This window comes from Neovison vison, chromosome 1, assembly GCF_020171115.1.
Source record: "Neovison vison isolate M4711 chromosome 1, ASM_NN_V1, whole genome shotgun sequence".
NCBI classification, from domain to species: domain Eukaryota; kingdom Metazoa; phylum Chordata; class Mammalia; order Carnivora; family Mustelidae; genus Neogale; species Neogale vison.
The window spans coordinates 233,172,436-233,196,842 of NC_058091.1; the positions used below are offsets into that span (position 1 = coordinate 233,172,436).

Sequence of the window (24,407 nt, forward strand, 5' to 3'; positions counted from 1 at the left end):
CCTGTTAAACCTTCTATGAAGATAGGGTTTCCATAGCATCTTTCTTCCTAACCATCTTTTGCTGTGGGTGGGAATTGAACCTGGGAATATTCGATTTCATCTCTCAGTCGTGGAGCAGTCCTGGGTACTAACTTGTTTATTCAAGCATGCATGCCTGCATTCATTCAGAAGTTCAGCCTTCTCTCTTCTTCCCCATTCATTTTTCCCTAGCTGCTGAAACTTTCTCATTAGCATATACACATGGTGCTATTTCTATGATTTAAAAAAAAAAAAAATAGATGCTCTATGGATCCGACGTCCCTTACCATCTTCTCCCTCGTTCCTTTGCTAGGCTTCTCAGCAAAACTCCCTGAGGGGTAGTGTCCATTGTAACCCTCTCTCATTCTCCTCCTCCCATTCACTCTGAAACACACTCCAAGGTTCCACCAAACTCACCCCCACTGCTCCATAAAACCCCACTTGACAAGGTCAAAAGTGACTTCCAAGGTTCAAATCCAAAGGTCACTTAAAGGCTTTTTACCTTGCAGATCAGCAGTGTTTGGCATGATGGCTCTCTCTCTCCTCTGAAATTCACTGGCATCCACGACTCTCAGCTTTTTTGATCACCCTCCTCTCTTACCAGCTGCTCCTTCTTCACTTTTCCTGATTCCTCCTCTTTTCCCAACCTCTTAGATATGGGAGTACCCCCAAAGTTCAGCCCTTGACTTTCCTCCTAATTCATGCACTCACTCCTCGAGATCTCATACAATCCCATGGCTTTAAATATCATCTGAAATGTTAATGAACTCCCAAGTTTTTATCCCCAACTCAGACCCCCTCCTGAACTCTAAACTGTATTTCCAATGAATCTAGTCAGTATCTTTATAAACCCCTCCTACTTCACATGCCTAAAATGGAGTATCTGGTCTTGCCCTCAAATGCTTGCTTCACCCACAAACTTCCCGTCTCAGCGAAGGCAACTCTGTCATGCTGGCTGCCAAGGGCAGAAACCTTGGAATCCTCCTGAATCCTGTCTTTCATACCCACAACCAGTCCATCTGCAAATGCTGTGAAGTTGACGGGGTCAGTACGCATCCAGAATCTTCCTGCTGCTCTCCACCCTCACTGCCAGCCCTCGGTCCCAGCCACCCCTACCTCTCACCAGGATTACGACCATACCCTTCCAGAGGCTCCTTCAGCCCTCTGCTTTCTGCCCCCGGTCATACTTGTCGCACATCAGACCATCTCACTCCTCTGCTCAATCCTCTCCGGTGGCCTTCTGTGTCATTTTTTTCTCACTTTTTAAAAAAATTGTGATCAAGGGGACATAACACAAAATTTACCATCTACCCATTGCTGTGCCCATTTCACTCTTAGTAAAAGCCAGCGTGCTTGCTGTGGTCCTCAGAGCTTTCCGTTACCTGAGTCTCTCGTTTGTCTGATCTCATTTTTCCCTCGTTTGCACGGCTCTGGCTATGCAGGTTTGTTGACACATGTATGTTTCTCTCTGAGGATCTTCTCCCTGTCTGTTCCCTGTGGGCAGGAAGCACTCTTCCTTCAGACACCCACATAGGGACCTCTCTCTTCCCTTTCAAGTCTGCTCAGGGAGGCTTCTCACAATCACTGTATTTCAAATCTGAGCTTCCCACCTACCTCCCGAACTCCTAATGTCCCTTACTCAGCTTTTTGTTTCCCAAAGTACATGACGTACAATGCAATTTATTATAACATTGACTGTTGGGGGTTTTTTCCACAAGTAGAATGTAAGTGCCAGAAGGACAAGTATTTTCTCTATTTTATTAACTGATGTATACTCAATACCTAGAATAGTGTTCAACACATGTAAGATGTGGTCCCCGATTATTTTTTGAGTGACTAAGTGGAATTATGAATAAATCTATCGACACTTAGTATTTCTTGATTTTTCTACATCTTATATTATTTGTTGATACCTAAATTGCCACATGAACATGAAATCAAATATAATAGATTTTATAAATATCCAGTTTTCAGTGGATATAAAACAGCAGTAAGAATATACCATAGTGCTCTTGCCTGAAGAATATTTATTAAGTTTTATGTCATGCTGGTGATGGACATCAACACTAGTTTAATTATGCTACCTTTTACTGTTTAGCTATTATGTGTTAAGTATTATATTCAATGTTTTAAAATAAACATATCCAAGAGACAGTAATTTTTTAGGGGGGGAGGGGCAGAGGGAGAAAGCGAGAATCTTAAGCGAGCCTGCACAGAGCCCATTGTGAGGCTCAGTCTCACAACCCTGAGATCACGACCTGGACTGAAATCAAGAGAGACACTTAACCAACTGAGCCACAGGTGCCTCGAGAGTAATATTTTTTTTAAAAAGATTTTATTTTTAAGTAATTTCTACACCAAATATGGGGCTCAGACTTACAAGCCCAATATCAAAGGTCACATACTATACGGACTGAACCAGCAAGGCATGTTGAGAGTAATACTTTTTTATAATCTTCAAAACACCACAACTCCTAGCCAGGAAGAGAGAGAGAGATTGAAGAATGGAGGGAGTGGGATGGGAAGAGAGAAAGGATACCAGAGAAAGAAAAATACTGATTCATAGAACTGTAAATGGCACATTTGGTTCCAATACTTTCTATTTTCTTTGCTAAGACCATTGAAAAATCATCATTGTATAATACCTTGTAAACTGGTAGCAGCATCTTTATTGTGTTTGACATAGAAACTTCACGTTTTAGGAGGAAAAATCCAAATCTTGTCCTGCTGCATTCTTCTTTCATTCTTTAGGCCTATCTAGAATTTAGCGCATGGACATATTGTATTTATTGTTCAATTTGTCCTTCAGAGAAAATACAGAGTTCTTTTTTTTAAAGATTTTATTTTTTTAGAGTGTGCATGCACACGAGTGGGGATAGGGGCAGAGGGAGAAGTAGACTCCCCATGGAGCAGGGAGCCCAAGGTGGGGCTCGATCCCAGGACCCTTGTATGGTGACCTGAGCTGAAGGCAGCCCCCTAACCAACTGAGCCACCCTAGGCGCCCCTAGGAGATTTCTTGAATGCAGGCATATGGATGACACGTGAGTTACCGTAAGTTTCAGTAGCGACTTCCTTTTGCCTTCTAGGTCAAACACTAGGGTTCTTACTCCCTGGCTCTAAGACTTCCATTATAGGGTATTTGATGAACAAACTCTTTTCCATTTTTCAACTTTTTAAAAAAATTTTTTTAATATAATTTTTTTTAAGATTTTATTTATTTACTTGACAGACAGAGATCACAAGTAGGCAGAGAGGCAGGCAGAGAGAGGGGGAAGCAGGCTCCCCTCTGAGCAGAGAGCCCGATGCGGAGCTCGATCCCAGGACCCTGAGATCATGACCTGAGTCGAAGACAGCAGCTTTAACCCATTGAGCCAACCAGGCGCCCCTCAACTTTTTTTTTTTTTTTTTTTACCATATCCCTGTTTACACTGCTTCCATCCCCTAGGCTGAAAGCTTCTTGAAGGCAAAGACCATATGTGTTTTGTTTACAGCATATACCTGTCACCCAGCCCAATTATGTACACATAGTAGGTGTTGACTAAATAGATTCCATGCATTTCAGACCTATTTGCTCCAAATCCACTTTGGGTGTGTCATTGCTACCTCCAAGCCCTCTCCCAATACCCTCTCTTCAACAACCCATTTGATGTTTTCTCTTCCTGTGATTCATAGGACCCTTAAATATCTGGCAATAAGACAAAGGCTTTTTAGGATGAAACCTGTTCTTTACTGATCAGTCTCTGTGGTTCTAAAGTCATAAAATACTCACCCCAAACTAAGAGCATCCCATTGTCTCACACCCCTGATAATGGGTTTCTTACATTCCTCCAACATAAATGTTTTGTTTGTTGACACTTTGTTTAGGGTTATTCTCTATATGGTGGCCCATTTGGTGTTGATTCTTTGTAGCTCTCATTCAGTGATAGATTAAAGAAAAAAATGGAGAAGCATCCATCACGTCTTAAGAGTTCCTTATGTTCCTTATGGAGTTCACAATTCAGTAAGTTCCTTATGGAGTTCACAATTCAGAGACTAAGAAAGACATTTTAAATGGTCCTATTACTGTTGTAAGTCCTAATGGTAAGTGGTGAGGTTGTTATGAAGGAGAAGAATGGGGAGCAGTGGAGCATCCAAGTAAAGGAGGCTGTCTGGGTTTTGAGAGAAGTCCTGCAAGGCTTCCCAAAATAAATAAAATTGGAGCCAACACACAAACATGTGGACATTTCATTCCCACAAGGCAGGTGCAGTATATTTCTGATTTGAGAGCCTCTGGCACAGCAAAATTGTTGACCAAAGACATGCCAAACAGACTCCTCGTCATGTGTGTTTGGGTGGCACATTGCCTGCCCCAGATCATCCTGTAGAGACCCACAGTCATGATTGACTTTCTTGTTTTGGACCCAGAGTCCCACAGATTTTGGGGTCCGTGCTAGATGACCCATGTTGTGAGATAATAGAGCTGAATGACTGACAGAGTTTGCATTGCCCGAGCAGTTAATTACTCCTATGCTTTCTGAGAGAATGGGGAACAGATGGTAGATACCTTGACAGCAGATTCCACTATAAACCATGCAGGCTTGTAGGCAAGTCTGGACTGCTACCAATTTCCCACTGGATTTTTCTGTCTTTGGAGGACTTAGAATTTTTAAAACTACTTTGCCTTTGGGCAGGTCTTGTCCCAATGATAGGGACTTTCTTCTTAGCTTCTGTGTGGTAGGAACCTCTTTTGAATGAAAGGCAGCCTCTATAAACCCACATGTTTTGGGTCGTCCCACACCTGGTTAGTGCTGGGGATTTGGTCAGTGTGAAGAAGCTTTGTGCATTTTAATAGAAACAGCATGGCGTTCATTACTCACTGGCTTCCCACCATCTGGATTTTCACAGTTCAACAAGCATGGTGGGCTTTCCAGACTTAACCGGGAGAACTTAGCTCCTACAGAGAGCATGATTCGGTCCCTTTGAAGTCATAATTTTATGATGGACCCCATGATCATTTGAAGGCGGGGGGATGCTTCTATCTCAATAGGCTGCTTTCGTAACTGAATGGATGAACAAGTAATGTGCCATTTCCACACAGGGGAAGGGGGGAGAAACAAACCACCTCGATGCTGGGAACTAAGCAAGTATGAACGAACACTGGTCACATGATAAACTGACATGAAAATGTGTGTGTGAGAGTTGGTGCACAGAGGCTGCAGGACCAAGAATCTTTTTTTTTCCCCTCCCAATTCAGCTTACATTAATAGTCTGGCCCTGTGCAAAGTGCTATGAGGAAAACAAAGATGGAAAGACATGTCTGTTAGTATGCATTTAGATGCAAATAACAGAAAATCTATCTGGCAGTGGCTTTTACTGCTTGGTATGTATTATTTAACAAGCTCAGACATAAGCTCTTCCTGAGGTAGGTTTTGCCGTTCAGTAATGTCACCAAGGACGTTGTCCCTTTCTTCTGTCATATTCAACCTCCTGCCCTGTCATCTCATGGTCGCATGTGGCTGCCACAGCTTCACATATCACAGCCACATAAAATCACGTGAGAAAGCAGTAGTATGGGGGCTCCTGGATGGCTCAGTTGGTTGAGCATCTGACTCTTGTTTTTGTCTCAGGTCATGATTTCAGGGTTGTGAAATCGAGCCCCATGTTGAGCTCCACGCTCAGTGGGGAGTCTGCTTGAGATTCTCTCCCTCTCTCTGCCCCTCCCCCCTGCTTATGCTCTCTCTCTCTCTCTCAAATAAATAAGTCTTTAAAAAAAAAAAAAAAAAAAACCAGCTATACACAAGGAGTATATCTGTATAGCCGGAAGACCACACCTCACTTGCTTCCTCGCTTTTATTCAGGGAGAAAAACTTCTTCCCAGAATCTCTGCCTCCTTGCCCCCCAGAAGACTTGCCTGTGTGCCTCACAGACCATCTTTCATTCCCATTGCCACCCCTAGACACAAGGGAGTCTGCGAAGCAAGAATCTGGATTTTTCAGCCTCTGTAGTGGGAAACAGGCAAGGGAGAAAGACCGGGTAGGAGTAGCTAACCGAGAATATCTGTCCTAACACCCTGCTTGCCCTTAATATGCTTGGTCTTCCCAGGCAGGCTGACATTGAACCCATGCCCATTTTCCAGCACTGTGCTTGCCATTGCATAGGAAGCAGCACTTGTGAAAAGATTTTGGGAATGGGGACTATTGGACCCTTCTACCTGCTTTCTTTGATGTAGGAGGAATACCAGCGCCAGATGGAAGTTAAAACTAATACACACAGAATTCATTACATTCAAATGAAAGGAAAAGGATTCAGGATCTGAACAGTAGGCACTGGTCCAGTGACAAGGGTATCAAGTCTGGATCAGTCAGTGAGTGTGTGTGATACACAGAAGGTCAGAACTGCAAGCACATGGCCTGTGTACTGGCTCCTTCCGTACCCACTTCCAGTTCACCAACTGATCACCACCATCTCCCACCAAGCCCAGCTATGATACCAGAATCTTTCTCCCTGGGCAGCTCTTGCCAATAAATAAAACTGGTGAGCAAAATGAGATCCACTTGTTTTCACTGTTCAGTGCTTGGTATTTACTACTTCTGTCACTAGAACTGAGCTATAGGAATGTGAGAAATACACCAACTTAAGAAGCTAATGCTACTCCCAAACGAAGGACTGAACACAGTTCTGTTTCAGTACAGAGCAAACGTTGACTCCACAGGCAGAAAACCTCATGCATAAGCCAAGTCTGTGGTGCGGGCTAACAAAGGCATGGTGGTGAGTTTTGTTTCCTGCCATTCTGAGGACACAATTTTCAACAGCGATAATATCTAAACAGTAAGATAAAACATGAAATCTTTGACTCTCACTAGTGAGGAAGGAGCTTTTGGTTCCCAACCGAACCCTATCCATAGAGACCAACAGTATGAAGCCTCTGTCCTTACATAATGGTTTTTAACATTTGGAAACTTCTCTATCGTGGTTGGGCATCATGGATACACCTCTACATGCATTGGTCCAAACTCCAAGAGCTGTATGGCACAAAGAGTGAATTTTACTCTCTGGGAAATTAGAAAGAATTTTTTTTTTAAGTCTACAGAAGCACTGAGATAAATGCTAAAATCTTGTGTTCAGTTTGAAAACCAATGAAAATTGTTCACAGGTTAAAAATTATTCAAGGTGGATAGTCCAGATAAAAAAAAGTTTACAAAATCCTGAAAAACTAGAAAAAAAGATTATAATAAGTTAAATCATTCACATCTTACACTAAAACGTCATTCTGGACTCTGGCTGACAGACTTCGGTCTGGGATTGCGTGTGTGTGTGTGTGTGTGTGTGTGTGTACTTATAGGAGTTAATTATTATTTTCCAGAGAGTCAGATTGTAAGAGAAATTTCATTTTATATTTTAAGCATCATCTTGGTATTAAAGGGAGTTTTAATAAGCATATATTGCTTTACCAGTTAAAAAAGATATATTTTAAAATGAGTATACTTTTTAAAAATGGCAGTCATTGCATATCTACTGTTTTATTGCCTGATTTTTTTTTTTTTAATTTTAGAGTGTATTAAAATTTTCCAAGAACCAGGCCATTTTGACCCAATCCCAGTAGTCATACTTGGGCATATCCTGTATGGCCATAACCAGACCTCCTTTTATCCCCCTATTTTGATGGAAACTATACTCCAACACACTATTTCATCAAAACTTAACAGAGAAAATCCTATCCGAGAAAAATGGATGCTGACTTTGGGCTGTGAACCAGAGCCCAAGAAGGAGGCCACAGGTTTAAGCAGATGGAAGGAGTAATTTTAATACCTGCTGGGAGCCTGAGACTCCCCTGTTTATCTAATGAGCGACAGAGTCACTGCCAATCTAACTACAAGCCCCTAGACAGTGACCACAAAGGGTATACATACTGCCCCCTGTCCCTCACTGTGCAACTCAGGACCCAGTCCCAATTAATCAGAACCCTTCGCCCTGCATGTGACCTCCCAAATCCCTCTCAACACAAACTTTCCAGCCACCGCCGTGTTTCACCATTGTCCTCCACTGTGACACTGGTTTCCCATCTTGGCTAACCACCTCCTCCTCTTTGATACAGAAGCAGACAGATCTGCCTAGAGCCCAACTTACCACCCAGAAGACAGCCCAAGTACTGAGTGGACAGAACTGGCTAGCTGACCTCAGTAGAGTAAATGACTTTATAGTATTACCTCCCAAATGTTTCTTAGATGAGAGATAAAACATTTAATGGGCTCTGAAGGCTAAATTGCATTACCTTCTCATCTGCATCTGTATGATTGATGCGAAGAGGCCAGTGCTCCTGACCTGGTCAGTAAAACCTTGTCCCACCGAGGCTTTGGCTTTAGGTCCTCTCCAGGCTTAAACTGAGCCAGAATTTTATCGAAACTGTCACCCTGCTCTTTGGATGGTACATCACCTGATCATTGTGCTCAGCCCAGGCGTTGCTTGGACTCCAGTCCCTCATGGAGCAGTGAGAGACTAGGGCATGTGCTGCTGGAGGTTCCCTCCATTTCTTCAGCCTCATCATAGGCAGCTAAGGGCCAAGTCCGTTTCATTATTCAGGTAAATGGAGACTTGATTATGAATTTACTAGTCTGGAACCTTTGTAAGATGCAAAGATTGATTTAGAAAGAAAAACTCGGGCTTAGCGGTGCCTACTGAACTAGAAATGGGGTTACCGGGCCACCATCTTGTGGAAATGAAATCAGCACACAGAAATGTGGAACAGGGCAAACATGCTACCTCCCAGGGTTTCCTTTTAAAAAATCATGTTAACTACATTTGACCTCCATAACCGCTTTTGGCCTCTGGTTTTTGTTTGTAGTCAAAAACATGCGCTCCATCCACATCTCTACGGAAAAGACGGGAAAATGCCCCCGTTTACAGCTTCTTATATAACGGTGTGATTTTGCTTGACATTTGATAAAATGAGTTGTCATGTACCCATGTCATTTAAAGGTGAATGTCCTATCGGACTTGATGAATTGATGACTTTTGATCGTGATCTCAGATGAAGTTGTTGTGGTCGGGCCCGCTCGTTGATGTTACCGCCGTGTCTTCTCTATACTCAACAAGAGCTATTTTATCCGGAGCGGCCTGGCTTTTCTGACTTCAGCTGCTCTGCCCAGAGCCTGTTGCAGACAAGAGTATTTGTATCAGAAGTTTGAGTGTCTTGAAATTGGAATGGGGGTGATTCATGAGGTTGGCATCAATTATTAAACAGTCCGAGATGAAGATCTGCAGAGATGGATGGGGTGTTAAGGCATTCTGGTTGCACCTACGGGCTTAGCAATGATAAATGAGTCTGGAAACATGAAAGTTCAAAACAGGTATTAACTGGAGCTGCAGTGGCCTGTGCTCTGAAGGGAGGTAGACAATAGCTGGTGTAAACAACCTAACATACACACCACCTGAGTGACAGGATTAAAACAAAGCTAAGGTCTTGGCAAGAGGACTAAAGAATTTGAGAATCCTGCCATGCCAATCAGCCTTTCTCTCACAAGTTTTTTTTTTTGTTTTGTTTTTTTTTTAAGGATTTTATTTATTTGACAGAGAAAGACACAGCGAGAGAGAGAACACACAAGCAGGGGGAGTGGGAGAGGGAAAGCAGGGAGCCTGATGCAGGGCTCGAGCCCGGCTCCCTGAGATCATGACCTGAGCCGAAGGCAGATGCTTAACGACTGAGCCACCCAGGCGCCCCTCTCTCACAAGTTCTTGAGGGAGGCATAGCACAAATAATTACAACAATTGGAAAATAAGTGGGACATTTTTAGGAGCAGGGCCATGCCTGGATCACTCATAATGCAGAGTTCTAATAACATGAGGTTGGATCATGTGGCTCAGCTGTGAGCTTGAGCTCTACCTTGTTTTGACCTGTGTACCCCCAAAAAGGAGAGTGAAGACATTTTCACAGAGAGTCAGGACAAAAGGACGAATGTGTATGTCATCTCTGGGGGAGTGGAATTTTGTTTCCCTTGGGGTAACATTTTCTTGGAAACTGAGAAAAAGGCTGACCTTGGGAAAGGTACTTAACTCTTCCTTCTGATACCCAACTTCACTAAAAGGGAAGGCCCACCTTTCGGTTCCCAGTGCACCTTCTAGAACTCTGGAGCCTGTGTCAACAGTGCTGTTAATAGGAAGGGTGTAGACTGAAGTTAAGCCAGTTGTTGGCCCCAAAGACCTCCGTGTGACTCTGGTAACGAATATACCCAGCCTCCCCACCCACCCTTCTCTCCTTCAGGGAAATGTTTATGTCTTCAGCAGTTTGAGAGCTTTGCCTCATGCAGTGGTACCTGACAGAAGCCTAAAGTGAGAAGAAATAGCCACGTCCACTTCAGCTTCTGCACAAATCAGGAAGCTTCGGGAAGAGCCCCGTTGCTCACCGCTCACCGAAAAGCCAGAAGCAGGAACTAGTGTTAGAATTGTATACTAGCGCTCAAGTGCTTTCCCAGGACATTCTGAGACAGCGGCCAACTCTGAACAGCCTCTTTCTCTCCTCTTTACCTGAAAGTGCTTTGCTAACATACATACACTCCAACAAAAGAAAGTGGTCTAGTAATTCACTTCTGGTGCCGGCTTCCCAGCCTTACTGGGCTTGCTTACTCCGCAATGGGCACTTGTTACCGAAATGGGCTTCTGAACTTGGATCAGGAGCAGAGTAACCACACAGTTTAGATTGTGTTTCCTCGAAGTTGCATTCATTCGGAGGAGGCTCCCTGAGTGGACAGACTAGAGTTCTAGTTGAGATCATCAGTAAGGAAGGGGGTGGCCTTTTCTGAAGAAAGACTTGGTAGACCAGAAGTCATAGACTCGTGACTCACAAAACATATTCAGCCCACAGTCGAGATTATTTTTTTTCAATGTCATGGCTTTGAAAAAAAAGTTGACAATATGTAAAATTGAAATGATTGAGTATAAATATTATTTTAAAAAAATTTTTAAATGGAAAAACCCAACAACGCATGAAATATTTCATATCCACAACTGGTGTAAGCTGAGTAGCCACTTACCCTTAAGAGGGGCCACAGGCTTTCTATCTCACTTGGTTGCTTCACACCCTGACACCCCATGGTTCTGTGGGGCTTTGAATTTGCTGCCCCTGGGGTCAGAAATCTAAGAGGTCAAAACAGGAAATCATGAGTTGTTCTTTTAAATGTGCCCTGCTTGATAGTGGCTGTGGCCTGTGCCTGCTCGTTTTACTTCTGCACAAAGAATGACCATTGGAAGCATTTTCGCATATGGAACAGGGTAATTCCATGCAAAGTGGAGAATTTTACACAACTTACCTGAATAAACCAGTCGTACAAAAAAAAAAAAAATTCCTGAAATGATATTAAAGTGAGATCTGAGATTTGAATTATTCAGGAGTAATTGCCTTCTTTTTCCACCTCACTGTTTCCCCTTTGCTTTCCTCACATGGACATAATCTTGAGAATGTTCCTCTGTCAAAGGCCATCATCATAATTCCCCTGCCTCTCTTTTTTTTTTTTCTTTTTTTTTTAACTCATTTGTACTCTTGGTAGCAATTGTTGGAGCCCTGCAGGAGAATAATTGCAGAGGAATTAACCTCTGACATTTTTTCTAAAAATAGCCCTAATAAATCCAATCATAGGTAATTTACCTGTCCGTGTTCCTCCAGGGTAACCAGGGTTGAAGAAAGACCTGGCAGGCTGGCATTCCTTCAGCAATTATCTGTGATCTGGGTTCTGGCGCCTGTGTATTTTCTTCGTTCTGATATACAGAGTACAAATTGCCCTCTCCCCTCCGACCTCGTGACCGTGTTTCTCAGCACCTTGCTCCTGGGGTTGGAATAAGGCTGTGCTCTTCCAGAAGGGTGTGTTGGGCTCGCCAGGGAAGAGGGAGCGTGGGTGAAGCTGCATTTGTGGGGACCCTCCTGAATTCCTGCCTCCTAGTGTCCCAGTGAAATCTTCCTACTCCATCCCTTCGTTTTCCATGTCTGAGCTTCCAGGCCCCCCAGCCGTGTGCGTCACAGTCCTCCGTCCAAGTCTGAATAGCCATGCCTGAAACCTGTTTGGGGAAGTTTCTCTGTGTAGAAAGAAGGAGAATGCAAAACTCCTGGGTGGGTAAAAGATCCGTGAGGGGTAGAAATTCTCAAAAAAAAAAAAAAAAAATTGCCATTTCCTGGAGCCATTAAAGAAATGCGTTATCTCTTGCCCCTAACAAAAGGGTCTGCATGTGTTTTTCCCTTTTGTTCTCTCCAGATGTTCCAAGAGCCCACCCTGCAGTGTGGGCATCTCGGAAACTGACTTTCTCAAATGCCACTTCTCGTGGCGCTTAAAATACAGAGCATCAAATCCTTGTAAATTCCACTGCAGAGACAAAGCCTAGAGCCCTTCAGTGCACAGAGAAGTATATCTATTATCTTTCGTTTCAAAGTAAGTGTGCAGTTACTTTAATTGCCTTTGTCTTCTCCTTTTCAGCTGACATTATCTCTACGGTAGAATTCAACCACACGGGAGAATTACTAGCGACAGGGGACAAGGGGGGTCGGGTTGTAATATTTCAACGAGAGCAGGAGGTAAGTGGCAGTGAATGCAAAATGCCCATTTTCTTCTCTTTTTAAAGGAGGTCTCCTACTGTTCCTTAATCCTCATGTGTCGCCCTTAACCTTGCTGCTTTGCTAGTAAACTAAGAACTGCCAAAAAGTCATTAACATCAACAGCTCCACATTCAGGCTCCTAAAAGCACCTAATAATAGAGCCTTTTCTGGGCATGGCCTAATCTGGCCCAACCTGGGTGTTGCACATTCAAAATGACCTCACTTCCCATCTGACCTGTGAAATTCCATGGCTGTTTGTTGAGCGGAGAACTCCTCTTTGAGTGGGATTTCTCTTCCAGCCATTGAAATAAGGTCTCCTGATTTCAGGTGATCCTGCAGAATATGTAGGAGAGAGAAAAACAAAAAAACACAAAAAACAGCTCTTTGCAAACATGTGAAAAGGACACCTGGGGTCTGTAGAGAATATAGTGTTAGCTCATCCTACCAAAGGGAGTGAGATCCTACCAGGTGTCATCTCGACGATGCACTGGCCAGTGCTTTACTGCAGGTGTCACAGAGGTCCCGGGAGCTCCATGCTGTGTGCATGCTGACCAGGAGTTTGAACTTTCAGTGAACTGAATCTCAAAAAGCCTACTTCCTACTGAGACTTGGTTTCCACTAGGAATTCTTTCTCTTTTTCATATAAATTGAGTTTTTTTGGTGTCTGCTTCTGTTTTTGTCAGAAGGGAATTTCGGCCCAATCTGATTTCCATGGCCTCCCCTGGCATGGTCCCGGAGCTTCCAGCAGGCCCGTGTGTGTTCTAGGACCTCTCCCATCTGTTACCGCCTGCCTCTCAGATTCACCAGGCCCAGGGCGGGGAGACCCATTGCAGGAGGAAGTTTTCACAAGAGACTTCCCGAGCATTTGAAAGCCTGATTTGTGCCTCAAAGCCATTTATGTTCCCCCTCTCTTCAAAAAAAAAAAAGGAAAGCCTCATTTAGAGGTGATATATTTGGTAATTGCACATTATTTGCAATTAATTTCTATAAGGGCATCATGATCCCTCGGGGTTCTGTATAAATTCAAGTGTTCAGCATTAAATCAGGCACCAGGCCTATTCCATTGGCCCTGGAAACACGAAAATGTGGTTGGCAAGTAGGAACTAATAGCTCTTCGTGACCTGGAATTTTTCCTGCTTTTCCAGAGCTGCCGAGTGCTAATTGGTCTGGCACATACTACACACACTTGACAATCTGATTTGGATGGTAACAAATCAGCATTCTTATAAATTTATTGTTAAGGTGGACTGGCTGTCTCCATAGTATAAGCAGGATATCAGCATTTAAAGTCCTTTTAAAACTGATTTTCAAAAACCTTCTTCTGTTTTAAAAGAAAATCCAATTAGGTCCATAGTGATGATAAAGAAGAACCAGAGCCACTATTTAACATAAATTACCCGAGGCAGCACATTGCCCATCTTAATCCGTGCCACGATTTCTGGTAGCTCTTATAGGTTTCACCTGTTTTAATTGACTGACCTCTTTGGGAAGCCTGAGTCAGTAGTAGAAGGGGGACACATATTCCAAGGGACGATGGTTTTGTTCAATAAAAATATAGACAATGAAAGGAGCGTACAGTTGGGTGTTCTGCTCTGTGGCGAGACTTGGGGTTGGAATGAACGTGAAGGCTGAGAAGCAAAGCCAGGGGACAATATGGAAGTCAGGCCTGCTTTTGACTTGTGTGAGGCACGTTCCACTCCTGGAGAATTTGCTCCTAGGACCCTCAAAATATGCTCAATACAGACCATCAGCACCATCACCCACCAAATTGAGTACATGGAAACTTGGGTTTGGATGTTCAATATCCATCCAGAAATACGATTTTTTTTTTTTTAAATTGAGCCTTTTCTTCAGAATCCAGCTTCTGCAATGCATGTTCAGTAAGACCTGAATTTGAATTCATGAGCACGGTTTTGCAAAGCCTGAATCTGGAAGCTCTTGGTGATAAGGTCCTAAAACACCTGGAATAAAAACTCCCTCTTCTTTTTTCCCTTCTCCTTTTTCTTTAACACCTTCTTTGTCCTCTCCACCCTTCTTCTTACCCTTTCCCCCTTCCGCAGATCCTTTCCTTTAAGTTTCGTTATAGCATCCTTAATGTAGTTCCCGCTGTGGGCACTGTGCATAAGGGAGCTGGGGGGAAGCAGGGGCAGGTGGGGGGTTGTGTAGAGTCTAACAGTCCTCCCAGGGACTCCTGTGGCATCTCTGTACTCATGTCTGTTTTGTCACCCATGTCAGAAGAAAATGGGGGGAGGGAGAGATCTGATGACCGAAACTGCTGTGTATAAGCTGTGTGACCTTGGAGAGGTCATTTTAGTACCTCTGAGCCTCTCTTGTCCATTTCCCTGCACTGCCGACCTCTCAGAGGTTCTCTGAGGATCTGGTAAGATTTTAAAAGGCCAGCGAAAGGTGCAGATGCCATAGCTTTGGAGTCTTTGTGAGGGATTAATAGAGGTATGGACTTGGGTGTGGGGTGGCTCACTCCAAAGGGTGTCCAAGACATCCATTAGGACATAGAAAGAAAAAATTAGAATTTCTAGAGATATGTATTTTTAAATGATCCTATTTTAATATCTATCCCTCTGTGTATGTTATATATACCATATATTAGTGCAGAAGTTCATGCATATAATTTATAAATAAATAGTTTTATATTGAAGGTCCCAATGTTGACCAACAGGGGTTCGTGATCAAATGCTGGGGAGGCCAGTAAGCTAAGCTAAACTTGTTACCTTGGTTCTGCCCTCAATCTACACTGACATGGCCTGCTCATCCCACCCCAGTGACTCTATCCCCCAAAAGAAGGAATTGGTGAATTTGTAGTTGGCTTACGTGATTTCATCTTATGTGTGTGTGTGTGTGTGTGTTTTTTCCTCTTCCTACAGAGTAAAAATCAGGTTCATCGTAGGGGTGAATACAATGTTTACAGCACATTCCAGAGCCATGAACCCGAGTTCGATTACCTGAAGAGCTTAGAAATAGAAGAAAAAATCAATAAAATAAGATGGCTCCCTCAGCAGAATGCAGCCTACTTTCTTCTGTCTACTAATGGTACGTGGAGGTGACTTTGCCTGTTTGGTATTTGTAGAGATAAAATCAGCAAACCATGTATTTCAATCTCTCTGGGGCTCAGTTTTTCTTATTACCTTGCAAGCTGTTGAAAAATTTCCAGACTGCATTTGCAAGATGTCTACCCAAGTACTTGGCCCAGGGTAGGCTCCCAGTACATAGCACTTACCCTTTTCAAAAATAACCAATTTATGACCAAATTATGTGAGAGACCCATTATCTGTAGCTTTCGCTAATGCAGATGATTTCTAGGTGTTTTTAGAATATGACTTCCTTTCTTAAGATTTACTCAGTGTTCTGCGAAGGCATTTCAGAAAAAGAATATGCCATCCCTATGAGTTTGGCATACAGAGTAGGAATTATTAATCCCTGAATAGATTTGGGGGTTTGTAAAGGAGATGGCCGTGTCTCTCTTACACCATCAAGTTCTTGACCAGGAGCACAGGTCAAGAAGAGAGGGGGGCCTACCCAAGGATAGACCAAGAAGTGATTTCTTTTTCTCTCCCTCCCTCCATACTCTTTCGATACCGTTTGTTGTTTTAGGGGGAGTTGATAGAACTAGGTCGGAGAGAGAGGACATAGAGGGTTGGATAGAGATTCGTATTAATATGGTAAACCTTTATACAGTGGAATGACCTACCCTTAAGGTTCATTAATACCCCTGCTGCAAGAAGCCATCTATACTCAAAACAGTTCAGAATAAAATCATATGCTAAAGGGTGTTAACTGACTAGCATAACAATTAAGAAGATTAATGTATAAAAATTGAAAATCCTTTATCAAGCAAATAAGCTGAAGAATGCTTCATTTCATCCTATGTGTGAGTCTGCCTAGGAGGAGGAATATACATTTAAATATAAGTCAAGAAGCTAGGAATTTGCTTTGTGCTGATCCCCAGTACACATGTATGTAATATGATCAGACATATATTAGTGTTCCTGAAGTCAGAAAGGAAACACACCGCAAGATTTATCATGATTAATTTTGGATCGTGCATATTGAGTGTCTTGTAGATTTGCTCCCTTTACCATTTTTCACTTTCTGAAGTTTTTACAACAAATTTTATTTAACTCTTCTGAAAAGAGGGGGAGAAGTTTTTAACGTATATGAACCCAAACTCTCTTGATTATAAAGCCAGGGTCCAAGTCTAGACACTCGCACTTCTGAAGTAGCCACTTTGAGGCTATCCACGTGGCTTATCTCAACATGACCAGATCTCCACTCATCTGTTTTTCCAGATTCTCAGAACTGTCTGTATTGTTCACTTTACTTTTCTCACCCCTGATTTCTTGAAAGCCAGACCACATGAATGTTTCCTCTTTTTTTGTTTGTTTCGCTGGTGAATGCAAAATAGGCTCCGCCTATCCAACCCTTTAGAATAAAAGAGACTTCTGATGATGTTGACTTAATTGTTTCAGGCAGAGGTAAAGTGTCTGATTATCTGCTCTGGCTAGCTGACTTCATATTATGAAATTTACCCTATTGATTATTACTATAGAATCCAAAGACTTATTAACTGCTTTGTGGGGGGGGATGGGATGGAAATCATTGAAATGCAATGAAGATTAATTATATAGCATAATGTTCTGTTAATTGAGTTTTTAAATAGTTTTTTGATTAACAAGGATATTATCTTCCCATTTGGGATGCTATTTCATATGCCAACAGCATCTCAAAATGATTCTTAGAAGAAAAATTCCCATGTTCTTATGTGATTTTCTTTTTTGTACTAATATTGAGGTTGAGAATTCCCCTTAAGCCAAATAGGTTAACATGCAAAAATTAATGAAAGACAATTGGAATTACTGTACAAAAGAGAAAATGAAGATAGATGATAAGATTGTGTTTAAAAGCTGCCACGAGTAATGATAAACTACTCAGAGAGTCAGCCAGAAAAGAGAAAAAGTCATTACTCATAGTAACAGCCACATGTTCCTTACACTTTTTTATCCACAAAGCTTCAAGATACTAAGTCAAGAAAAATTGTGTGATAATAAAGTCGAGAATGACTCCAGGCAACCCAGCCATAGGGAATTGGATTGAATTCGCCATCAATTATCTTTTTTTAAAAAAAATGTGCTTATCTCATTACAGTTGGGTGTAGTTTTTATGTTCTGCTGGCATATATTTTCAACTTTATCATTTTTCATGAAAAATAAAACCAACATTCCATTGTGAATCTAGACTTTGAAATTACTTGCCAGGTGAAAACACATTGCTTTACCTAGCTTTCTACTTCTGTCTTAATTCTTTTAACGAGAGGGAAAGGTATACTTGATTTATTCTGCGTGCTACTGAAATAGTATGTGTTCATCATAAAAAATAAATTAGAAAAAAACAGGGAAGCAAAAGGAAGAAAATACAATGTTTACACCTAGAGAGAACCAGTATTAATGTCTTTTAAAGAAAAAAGCAGAGATGTAGATAAATGGATAAATCTTTTTGCTTCTTAACAAAAATGAGATTATTCTGTAAGCTGTTATGCAGCAAGATTTTTTTTTAAATATTTTATGTATTTATTTGACAGAAATCACAAGTAGATGGAGAGGCAGACAGAGAGAGAGAGGGAAGCAGGATCCCTGCTGATCAGAGAGCCTGATGCGGGACTTGATCCCAGGACCCTGAGATCATGACCTGAGCCGAAGGCAGCAGCTTAACCCACTGAGCCACCCAGGCGCCCCAAGATGTTTTTTTATTTAATAATATAACACTTAACAGGAATATCTTCCTGGTTGTTAAATATTCTTCTAAAATATCATCACATTTTCAGTGACTGCATAGCATTCCCTTGTATGAGTTTTCCATAATTTATTAATAAATCTCCCTTTATTTGACCTTTAATTATTAACAAATTCTTACTATTTTAAAGTAGATATTTATAGGAGTAGATGTTAGTCTGGATAGATATGGTTAGGAAAAAAGCATATTATAAACTATGCATAGCACATTACATATATTAAAAAGTAATATAATTGCACACACAAATATAATGAAAGGATGTATGCAAAATTTTCCTGATAGTGTTCTTTGTCTAGAGGAATTGAGAGAAACGTTAATTTTTTCTTTTTTCTTTTTTTCACTTTCTGGCTCATTTTCATTTTTTGCAATTATATTTGCCACTTGTGTAATACAAGAAGAAAATGAGAAAATACAAAATCTATATATGCAGTATTGCTATAGGTTTGTACCCCACCCTCCCAAAAAAAATGCAGAGAAAAAATACAAGTATCTCTGTGAAACATTAACAAGGATTGTCCCTGACCAGAGATTATAGTTGATTCTTTTTTTTTAAAGATTTTATTTATTTATTGGACAGAGAGAGAGATCACAAGTAGGCAGAAAGGGGTGGGGGGTAGCCTCTCTGCTGAGCAGAAAGCCTGATGTAGGGCTCGATCCCAGGACCCTGAGATTATGACCTGAGCCAAAGGCAGAGGCTCAACCCACTGAGCCACCCAGGTGCCCCAGATTATAGTTGACTCTTACTCTTTATGTTCTACCTGTGGTTTCTCTATTTCTCTGTGTGGCAAAGTATTGTTCATAATAAGAAAAATAGAAGAGGAGAATCGCCTTGCAAAGGGGACAGGATATATTCCAAAGCCCAGCAGTAGGAAATATTGGGTGTTAAACATCACTGATTTGTGTTGTTCTGAGTCACAGCTGACCGGTCACTAATCCAGCCACTGTATAAAGCAGGGCTTCTGTTTCATTTTCTCACCCTGAAATGCAGCGCCTGTGGCCACAGGGCATCCAAAGAGTCCAGACTGCAGGCGTATGGACAGGAAGTGCGGAAATTCATCTCTGGGGCTGGGGAAGGCTCCCCTGCCTTCTGTCCCAGTACAGGCCAGGGGAGCACACGATTCAGGGCACGCACACCTTATACTTAGCAGCCTGGCCGGGTCTGCCAGCACAGGTGACCAGCTGGAGTTGTCCCCAGATAATAGGAAACAGGGGCACTGACCTGTTAAAGTAGCCAAATGGTTGCTGAAAGTCGACTTCAGGATGGGGTGCATTTCAGACCTCTGAGGGCCAGGCCTTTGGCAAGGAGACGTGGAGAAGGGGGGGTGAGGGGATGATGGAGAAAGGGAACCCTACTAGAGGCTGGGGGAGAGGCGGCTCATCTCCCCACAGTATTGCAGAGGAAAAGGGATGTGCTGACATCACCACAGGATAAAACTGTCACGGTCACAGAGCAACATGTTATTATCAGAGAATTGTTGCCCCCTTTGCAAATTCTAATAACAGCTGCCCTTTGTCAACTGTTGTTAGCAGGCCACCCCTGTGTTCAACACTACATGCCCAGTGTTCCATTTCGTCTTCCTGAGAGCCCCGTGGGGACGATACTGTTTTCCCCAACTGACAAGTAAAGAAACCGAGGCATAGAGAAGTTAGGTGCCTTTATTTATAAGGTTGAAATATTTGGGACATACTTATACTAAAAAGTCATTTGTTGTTTCTCTGAAGTTCACACTGATTGGGCATTCTGTGCTCTTTTTCCTGATAAACCTGGTGCTCCCATTTGTCACTTGAAGAAACTACACACCTGTTCCGTGGGAATTCCTGTCCTTGGCCATGTGGCTGACTGGAGGGGGAGCGAGGGTATGGCCCAAGCTTGTCTGGTTCCCAAGCCTACCCTGTGCAGTGCAGACACAGAGCAAGATACAGAGGAGGAAGGCGTTCGAGTCCCTGCCTCCTACAAGAAAACCTAGAACGCATACAAGTAATGAATGCAGGACCCGTTCAGGAAAGCCTGCAAAGGCACGTGGCCCACACCTACAATCTGATTGGTCCAAACACATTTTCTTAAGAAATGTGATCGAAAATCTGCAGGTGGGGCGTGCCATCTCCTGCCACCCAGAGCCCTCAGCCCCTCTCACTCGTTCCCCCTGCCTGCCTCACCCCCGTACCCACTAGAGATCTTGCCCTGCTTTATTGCTTTGGCGAATGACAGGTGTCCGCCAGTGATGGAAAGTGCTGGAACAGCACACGGGGGAGAAAGGCAGTTTCCAGCTGGGGATTCCAAGGAGACTGCAAGGGGAAAGGAGCTTTTGGATGAATGTTCTTACCATTTGATATCTCTGAGTACTGCTAGCAAGATGCACGGTATAGATGGGACTCAACTCACTCGTTCACGCACCTAATAGTTATTGAACATCCACCGTGTCCCGGGCGCCATTATACATGCTAGATGTGGAGTAAAGGACGAGACAGAATCCCTGGCTCCGGCGAGCTTACCTTCACATGAGGGAGAAGAAACAAAGCCGTTGTCACATAGTTAGTGGCAAGACGAGGCCCTGAAGCCGGAGGAGCAGGCAAAGAGAATGAGGGGGACATTCTGATGCAGGTTGGCGCAGAGAGGCCCCTCTGGGGGTAGGACATGAACAGAGCAGAGTGAAGGAAAAAGTCACGTGAAGAAGAGGGTCGAGGGCTTTCCAGGAAAAGGCAGAGCTAGTGCAAAGCCCAAGGCAGGAGTGGGGACAACGGGTATGGAGACTGTAGAGAAGCCGTGTGGCAGGAGCACAGGGTGAGGGGGGCAGAGGGGCAGACGGTGAGACCAGAAAGGGTGAGGAAGTGTGGGTCATGAAGGCCCTTCAGGTCATGGTCGGGACAGTCCTTGCTCGGGTGGGACATGGAAATGGGGGTACCTACCTCTCGGGGTTGTGGCGAGCATTAAATAAATTTTCCATGACAAGTGCTAATAACATAGTGACACAGCTAGTTCTGTATATGTGACCGCTCTTGTTCAGTGTTTAATAAATATTTTTATCGAAAATAATTTTATTGAATGCACGAAAAGAAAATATAAGCTCCAGATTTCATAGGCCACCATCAGGAAAACCACTGGTCTAGGCACAATATATGGTTTTGTTCTGAAACATGAGCTCTGCCTCCAGACAGCATGAGGTGATGCCCTGAATCCTTGACGTGACCAGCAGTTCCTTCCGTTCTCGCCTCCACCTCCCCCTGCGTCCCCCGCCCCACCCTTCCGCACACAAAACTCCCTGACAAGCTGGTTTTCACTGTAATTTGGTTTCCTCTGGCTGCCCTCCACAGATAAAACTGTGAAGCTGTGGAAAGTCAGCGAGCGTGATAAGAGGCCCGAAGGTTACAATCTGAAAGATGAGGAGGGCCGGCTCCGGGATCCCGCCACCATCACGACCTTGAGGGTGAGTCCCCGGGGCAGTTTGGGCCCCTGTCTTTTGCTTCTCTTGGCCACCAGGCACCAAGGAAGGAGTCACCGGGGTGGCTATGGGCTGGGTGCTGCTCTCGGTTGCAGCCGTCATGTGTGAGCGAAGGAGCCAAAGCAGAGGGAGGAGGAGGAGGACAGGTCTGAGCTCTGATGTCCTTCATTTATGCCCCCAGGACTGGCCATGTGGCCGCTGTTGTGCCGTACTGTATCCTCAGCCTCTGTCTGCTCTTAGTATCAAAAATGTTCTGAGCGTCTTTTGTACTCAAGGTGCAGGGGATGGGACTACCCACGTGGCAAGTTGGAATCTTGTGATTCAGAATGTGAACTTGTGAATGTAATGGGCCTGGGTTTGAATTCTGCTCCTCACCAGCATCTCGCGTGATCACTTTAACCCTTTGGAACTTTGGTCACGCAAGTTATTTGTAGATTCTCTGTCTATACAGCAAACCTCATACTTGGCTAAAAATGTGCCGCAATTGGAAAGCCCTCTTCCCATGGCCGGTCTTCAATACATGATCTCGCCTGTTGGTCTAAGTGGCTCCCTCCCTGCCCTCCAAAAGTGCACAGTCTGGTAAAGAACAGATTTGTAGGTCTACTATAAAAATGCTTATGGCACAAAATAGAGTAAGATAAATGCAGGGGAGTGTCAGAGAGAGTTTGGTCAACTGAGGGAGAAATTATATTTGGCTCTGGGAGACCAGGAAAGGTCTCTTAGGAAAGTGGTGTTAAAAATGGATTTCTTTTTTTTTTTTTTTAAGATTTTATTTATTTATTTGACAGACAGAGATCACAAGCAGGCAGAGAGAGAGGAAGGGAAGCAGGCCCCCTGCTGAGCAGAGAGCCCGATGTGGGACTCTATCCCAGGACCCTGAGATCATGACCTGAGCCGAAGGCAGTGGCTTAACCCACTGAGCCACCCAGGCACCCCAAAAATGGATTTCTAAAAGCAAACTTTTAAGGGAAGGCTCTCTGGATACAGGTTAGAGTGGTTCAGGACTCGGTGGTGAGTGGTTTGGGATGTGTTTAACATGAGAGGTAAAGCAGACACATGCTGAGACCAGCCCCGGCCCTGAGGGGTTTTCAAAACTGTGTCAGATACGTGCTTTCAGATACCAGCTGCTCTACTGAAGACCAAAAACCAAGAAGGCACAGCGCAGCCCATGCACGGAAAAGAGGTTGTCACTTGAGGTTTAGAAGCAGATACGGGAGCTGAATGATCAGTGTGTGCCCCTTAGCTTGCTTGTTTATTTGTTCGTTAATTCCTTTGTTCCTCTCTTGATGCAGCAGATGCTTTTTTCTTTAAGATTTTATTTATTTATTTTAGAGAGAGTTTGAGCAGGGGGAAGGGCAGAGGGAGAAGGAGAGAATCTTAAACAGGCTCCCCGCTAAGTGCAGACCCCAACATGGGGCTCAGTCTCATGACCCTGAGGTTGTGACCTGAACTGAAACCAAGAGTCAAACACTCAACTGACTGAGCCACCAAGGTACCCCCAGCAGCTGCTTTGTGAACACAGGCTCGTTGCTGGCCACAATGCTAAGCTGTCTGGTGTCTACCCAGTACTCATGGGTACCTGGTCTTCGTCTTCTGAGCAAATAAGCATTGACTGACTCTGTTTCCTCTTGTCGACCTGTGCCTCCAGCCTGAAGAACAGCCGTGCAAATCTTCCATATCAGGCTGGCCCGATGCTCTAAAGGCTTGGGGGTTTTGCAGAGCCAAGGGTAGAGTAGTGAAGAATCTGGACACTGAGTCAGTCTGTCCTGGGTCAGAACTGTGGCACCATTGCTTTCCAGTTGGGGACCTTGGGCATATTAATTAAAGTCCTTGTGCCTGCCAAGTCCCCTGTGCATTACGAGGATTCAGTGTTTCCTGGGATTTTTGTGAGAAATCCACGCTGTCTTGTGTGTGCCAAAGTGCTTACCCTTAGAGTGTCTCACTCCCAGAAAGCACTCATTAATGTTTGTCCCCTGCTGTTGGTATGATATTATCTTCATCATTATCATTATCTAGCTGTTATTACTCCCTACTGATATGAGAAAGTTCATATTCTTTCCCTTTTCATGTACTTTTTATACTATTGTACTCAGCCCACAAGCAAATCACTGATACCTAGTGAGTGGCAGGCAATCTGCTGACTGTCCAAAGGGAATAAGATCATCTTTGGCCCCGTGGAACTTAGCAATCCTGTGGTTGCCACTGGGGGATTCACACCATGACCTTCTGCCCAGATGTCACCTTGTCTTTGTTTGCTCTGTGGACAGACCTTCTCAGATGCCATCTGTAGTTCCTGGCGTCCCTGGCGTCCCATAGGATTTTGTACGCCTGTGGTTGGAGCTCAGAGATGTGGCCCCCGTGATGAAGAGAAGGCCTGTGTGTATGTTTCCCTTAGAACAGAGAGGTTGAGTCGGGTTCGGTACCCATCAAACATGGAAGGAGGCCTTGAGGTGTGGTTGCAAGTTAGAAAACCCTAATTCTGGTTCTTGCTTTTATCTTAACAAGCTGTGTGACCCTGGGCCAGCAAATCACATTTCTTCTGTCCAAGCTCAGTTTCCAGGCTGCCACACAGAAGACTGAACAGTCTG

General features: G+C 43.6%; 1 protein-coding gene across 3 annotated transcripts in view; it reads left to right on the forward strand.

Moving 5' to 3' along the window:
- The window catches only part of PPP2R2B (protein phosphatase 2 regulatory subunit Bbeta), a 453,511-nt gene that overhangs the window by 325,574 nt on the left and 103,530 nt on the right, over nucleotides 1-24,407 (forward strand). For all 3 annotated transcript variants that reach the window (XM_044225002.1, XM_044224996.1, XM_044225009.1), the window contains 3 exons: nucleotides 12,456-12,553; nucleotides 15,457-15,622; nucleotides 21,692-21,804. In XM_044225002.1, the coding sequence (XP_044080937.1) occupies nucleotides 12,456-12,553; nucleotides 15,457-15,622; nucleotides 21,692-21,804 (377 nt within the window). The remainder of the gene's footprint in view (nucleotides 1-12,455; nucleotides 12,554-15,456; nucleotides 15,623-21,691; nucleotides 21,805-24,407) is intronic.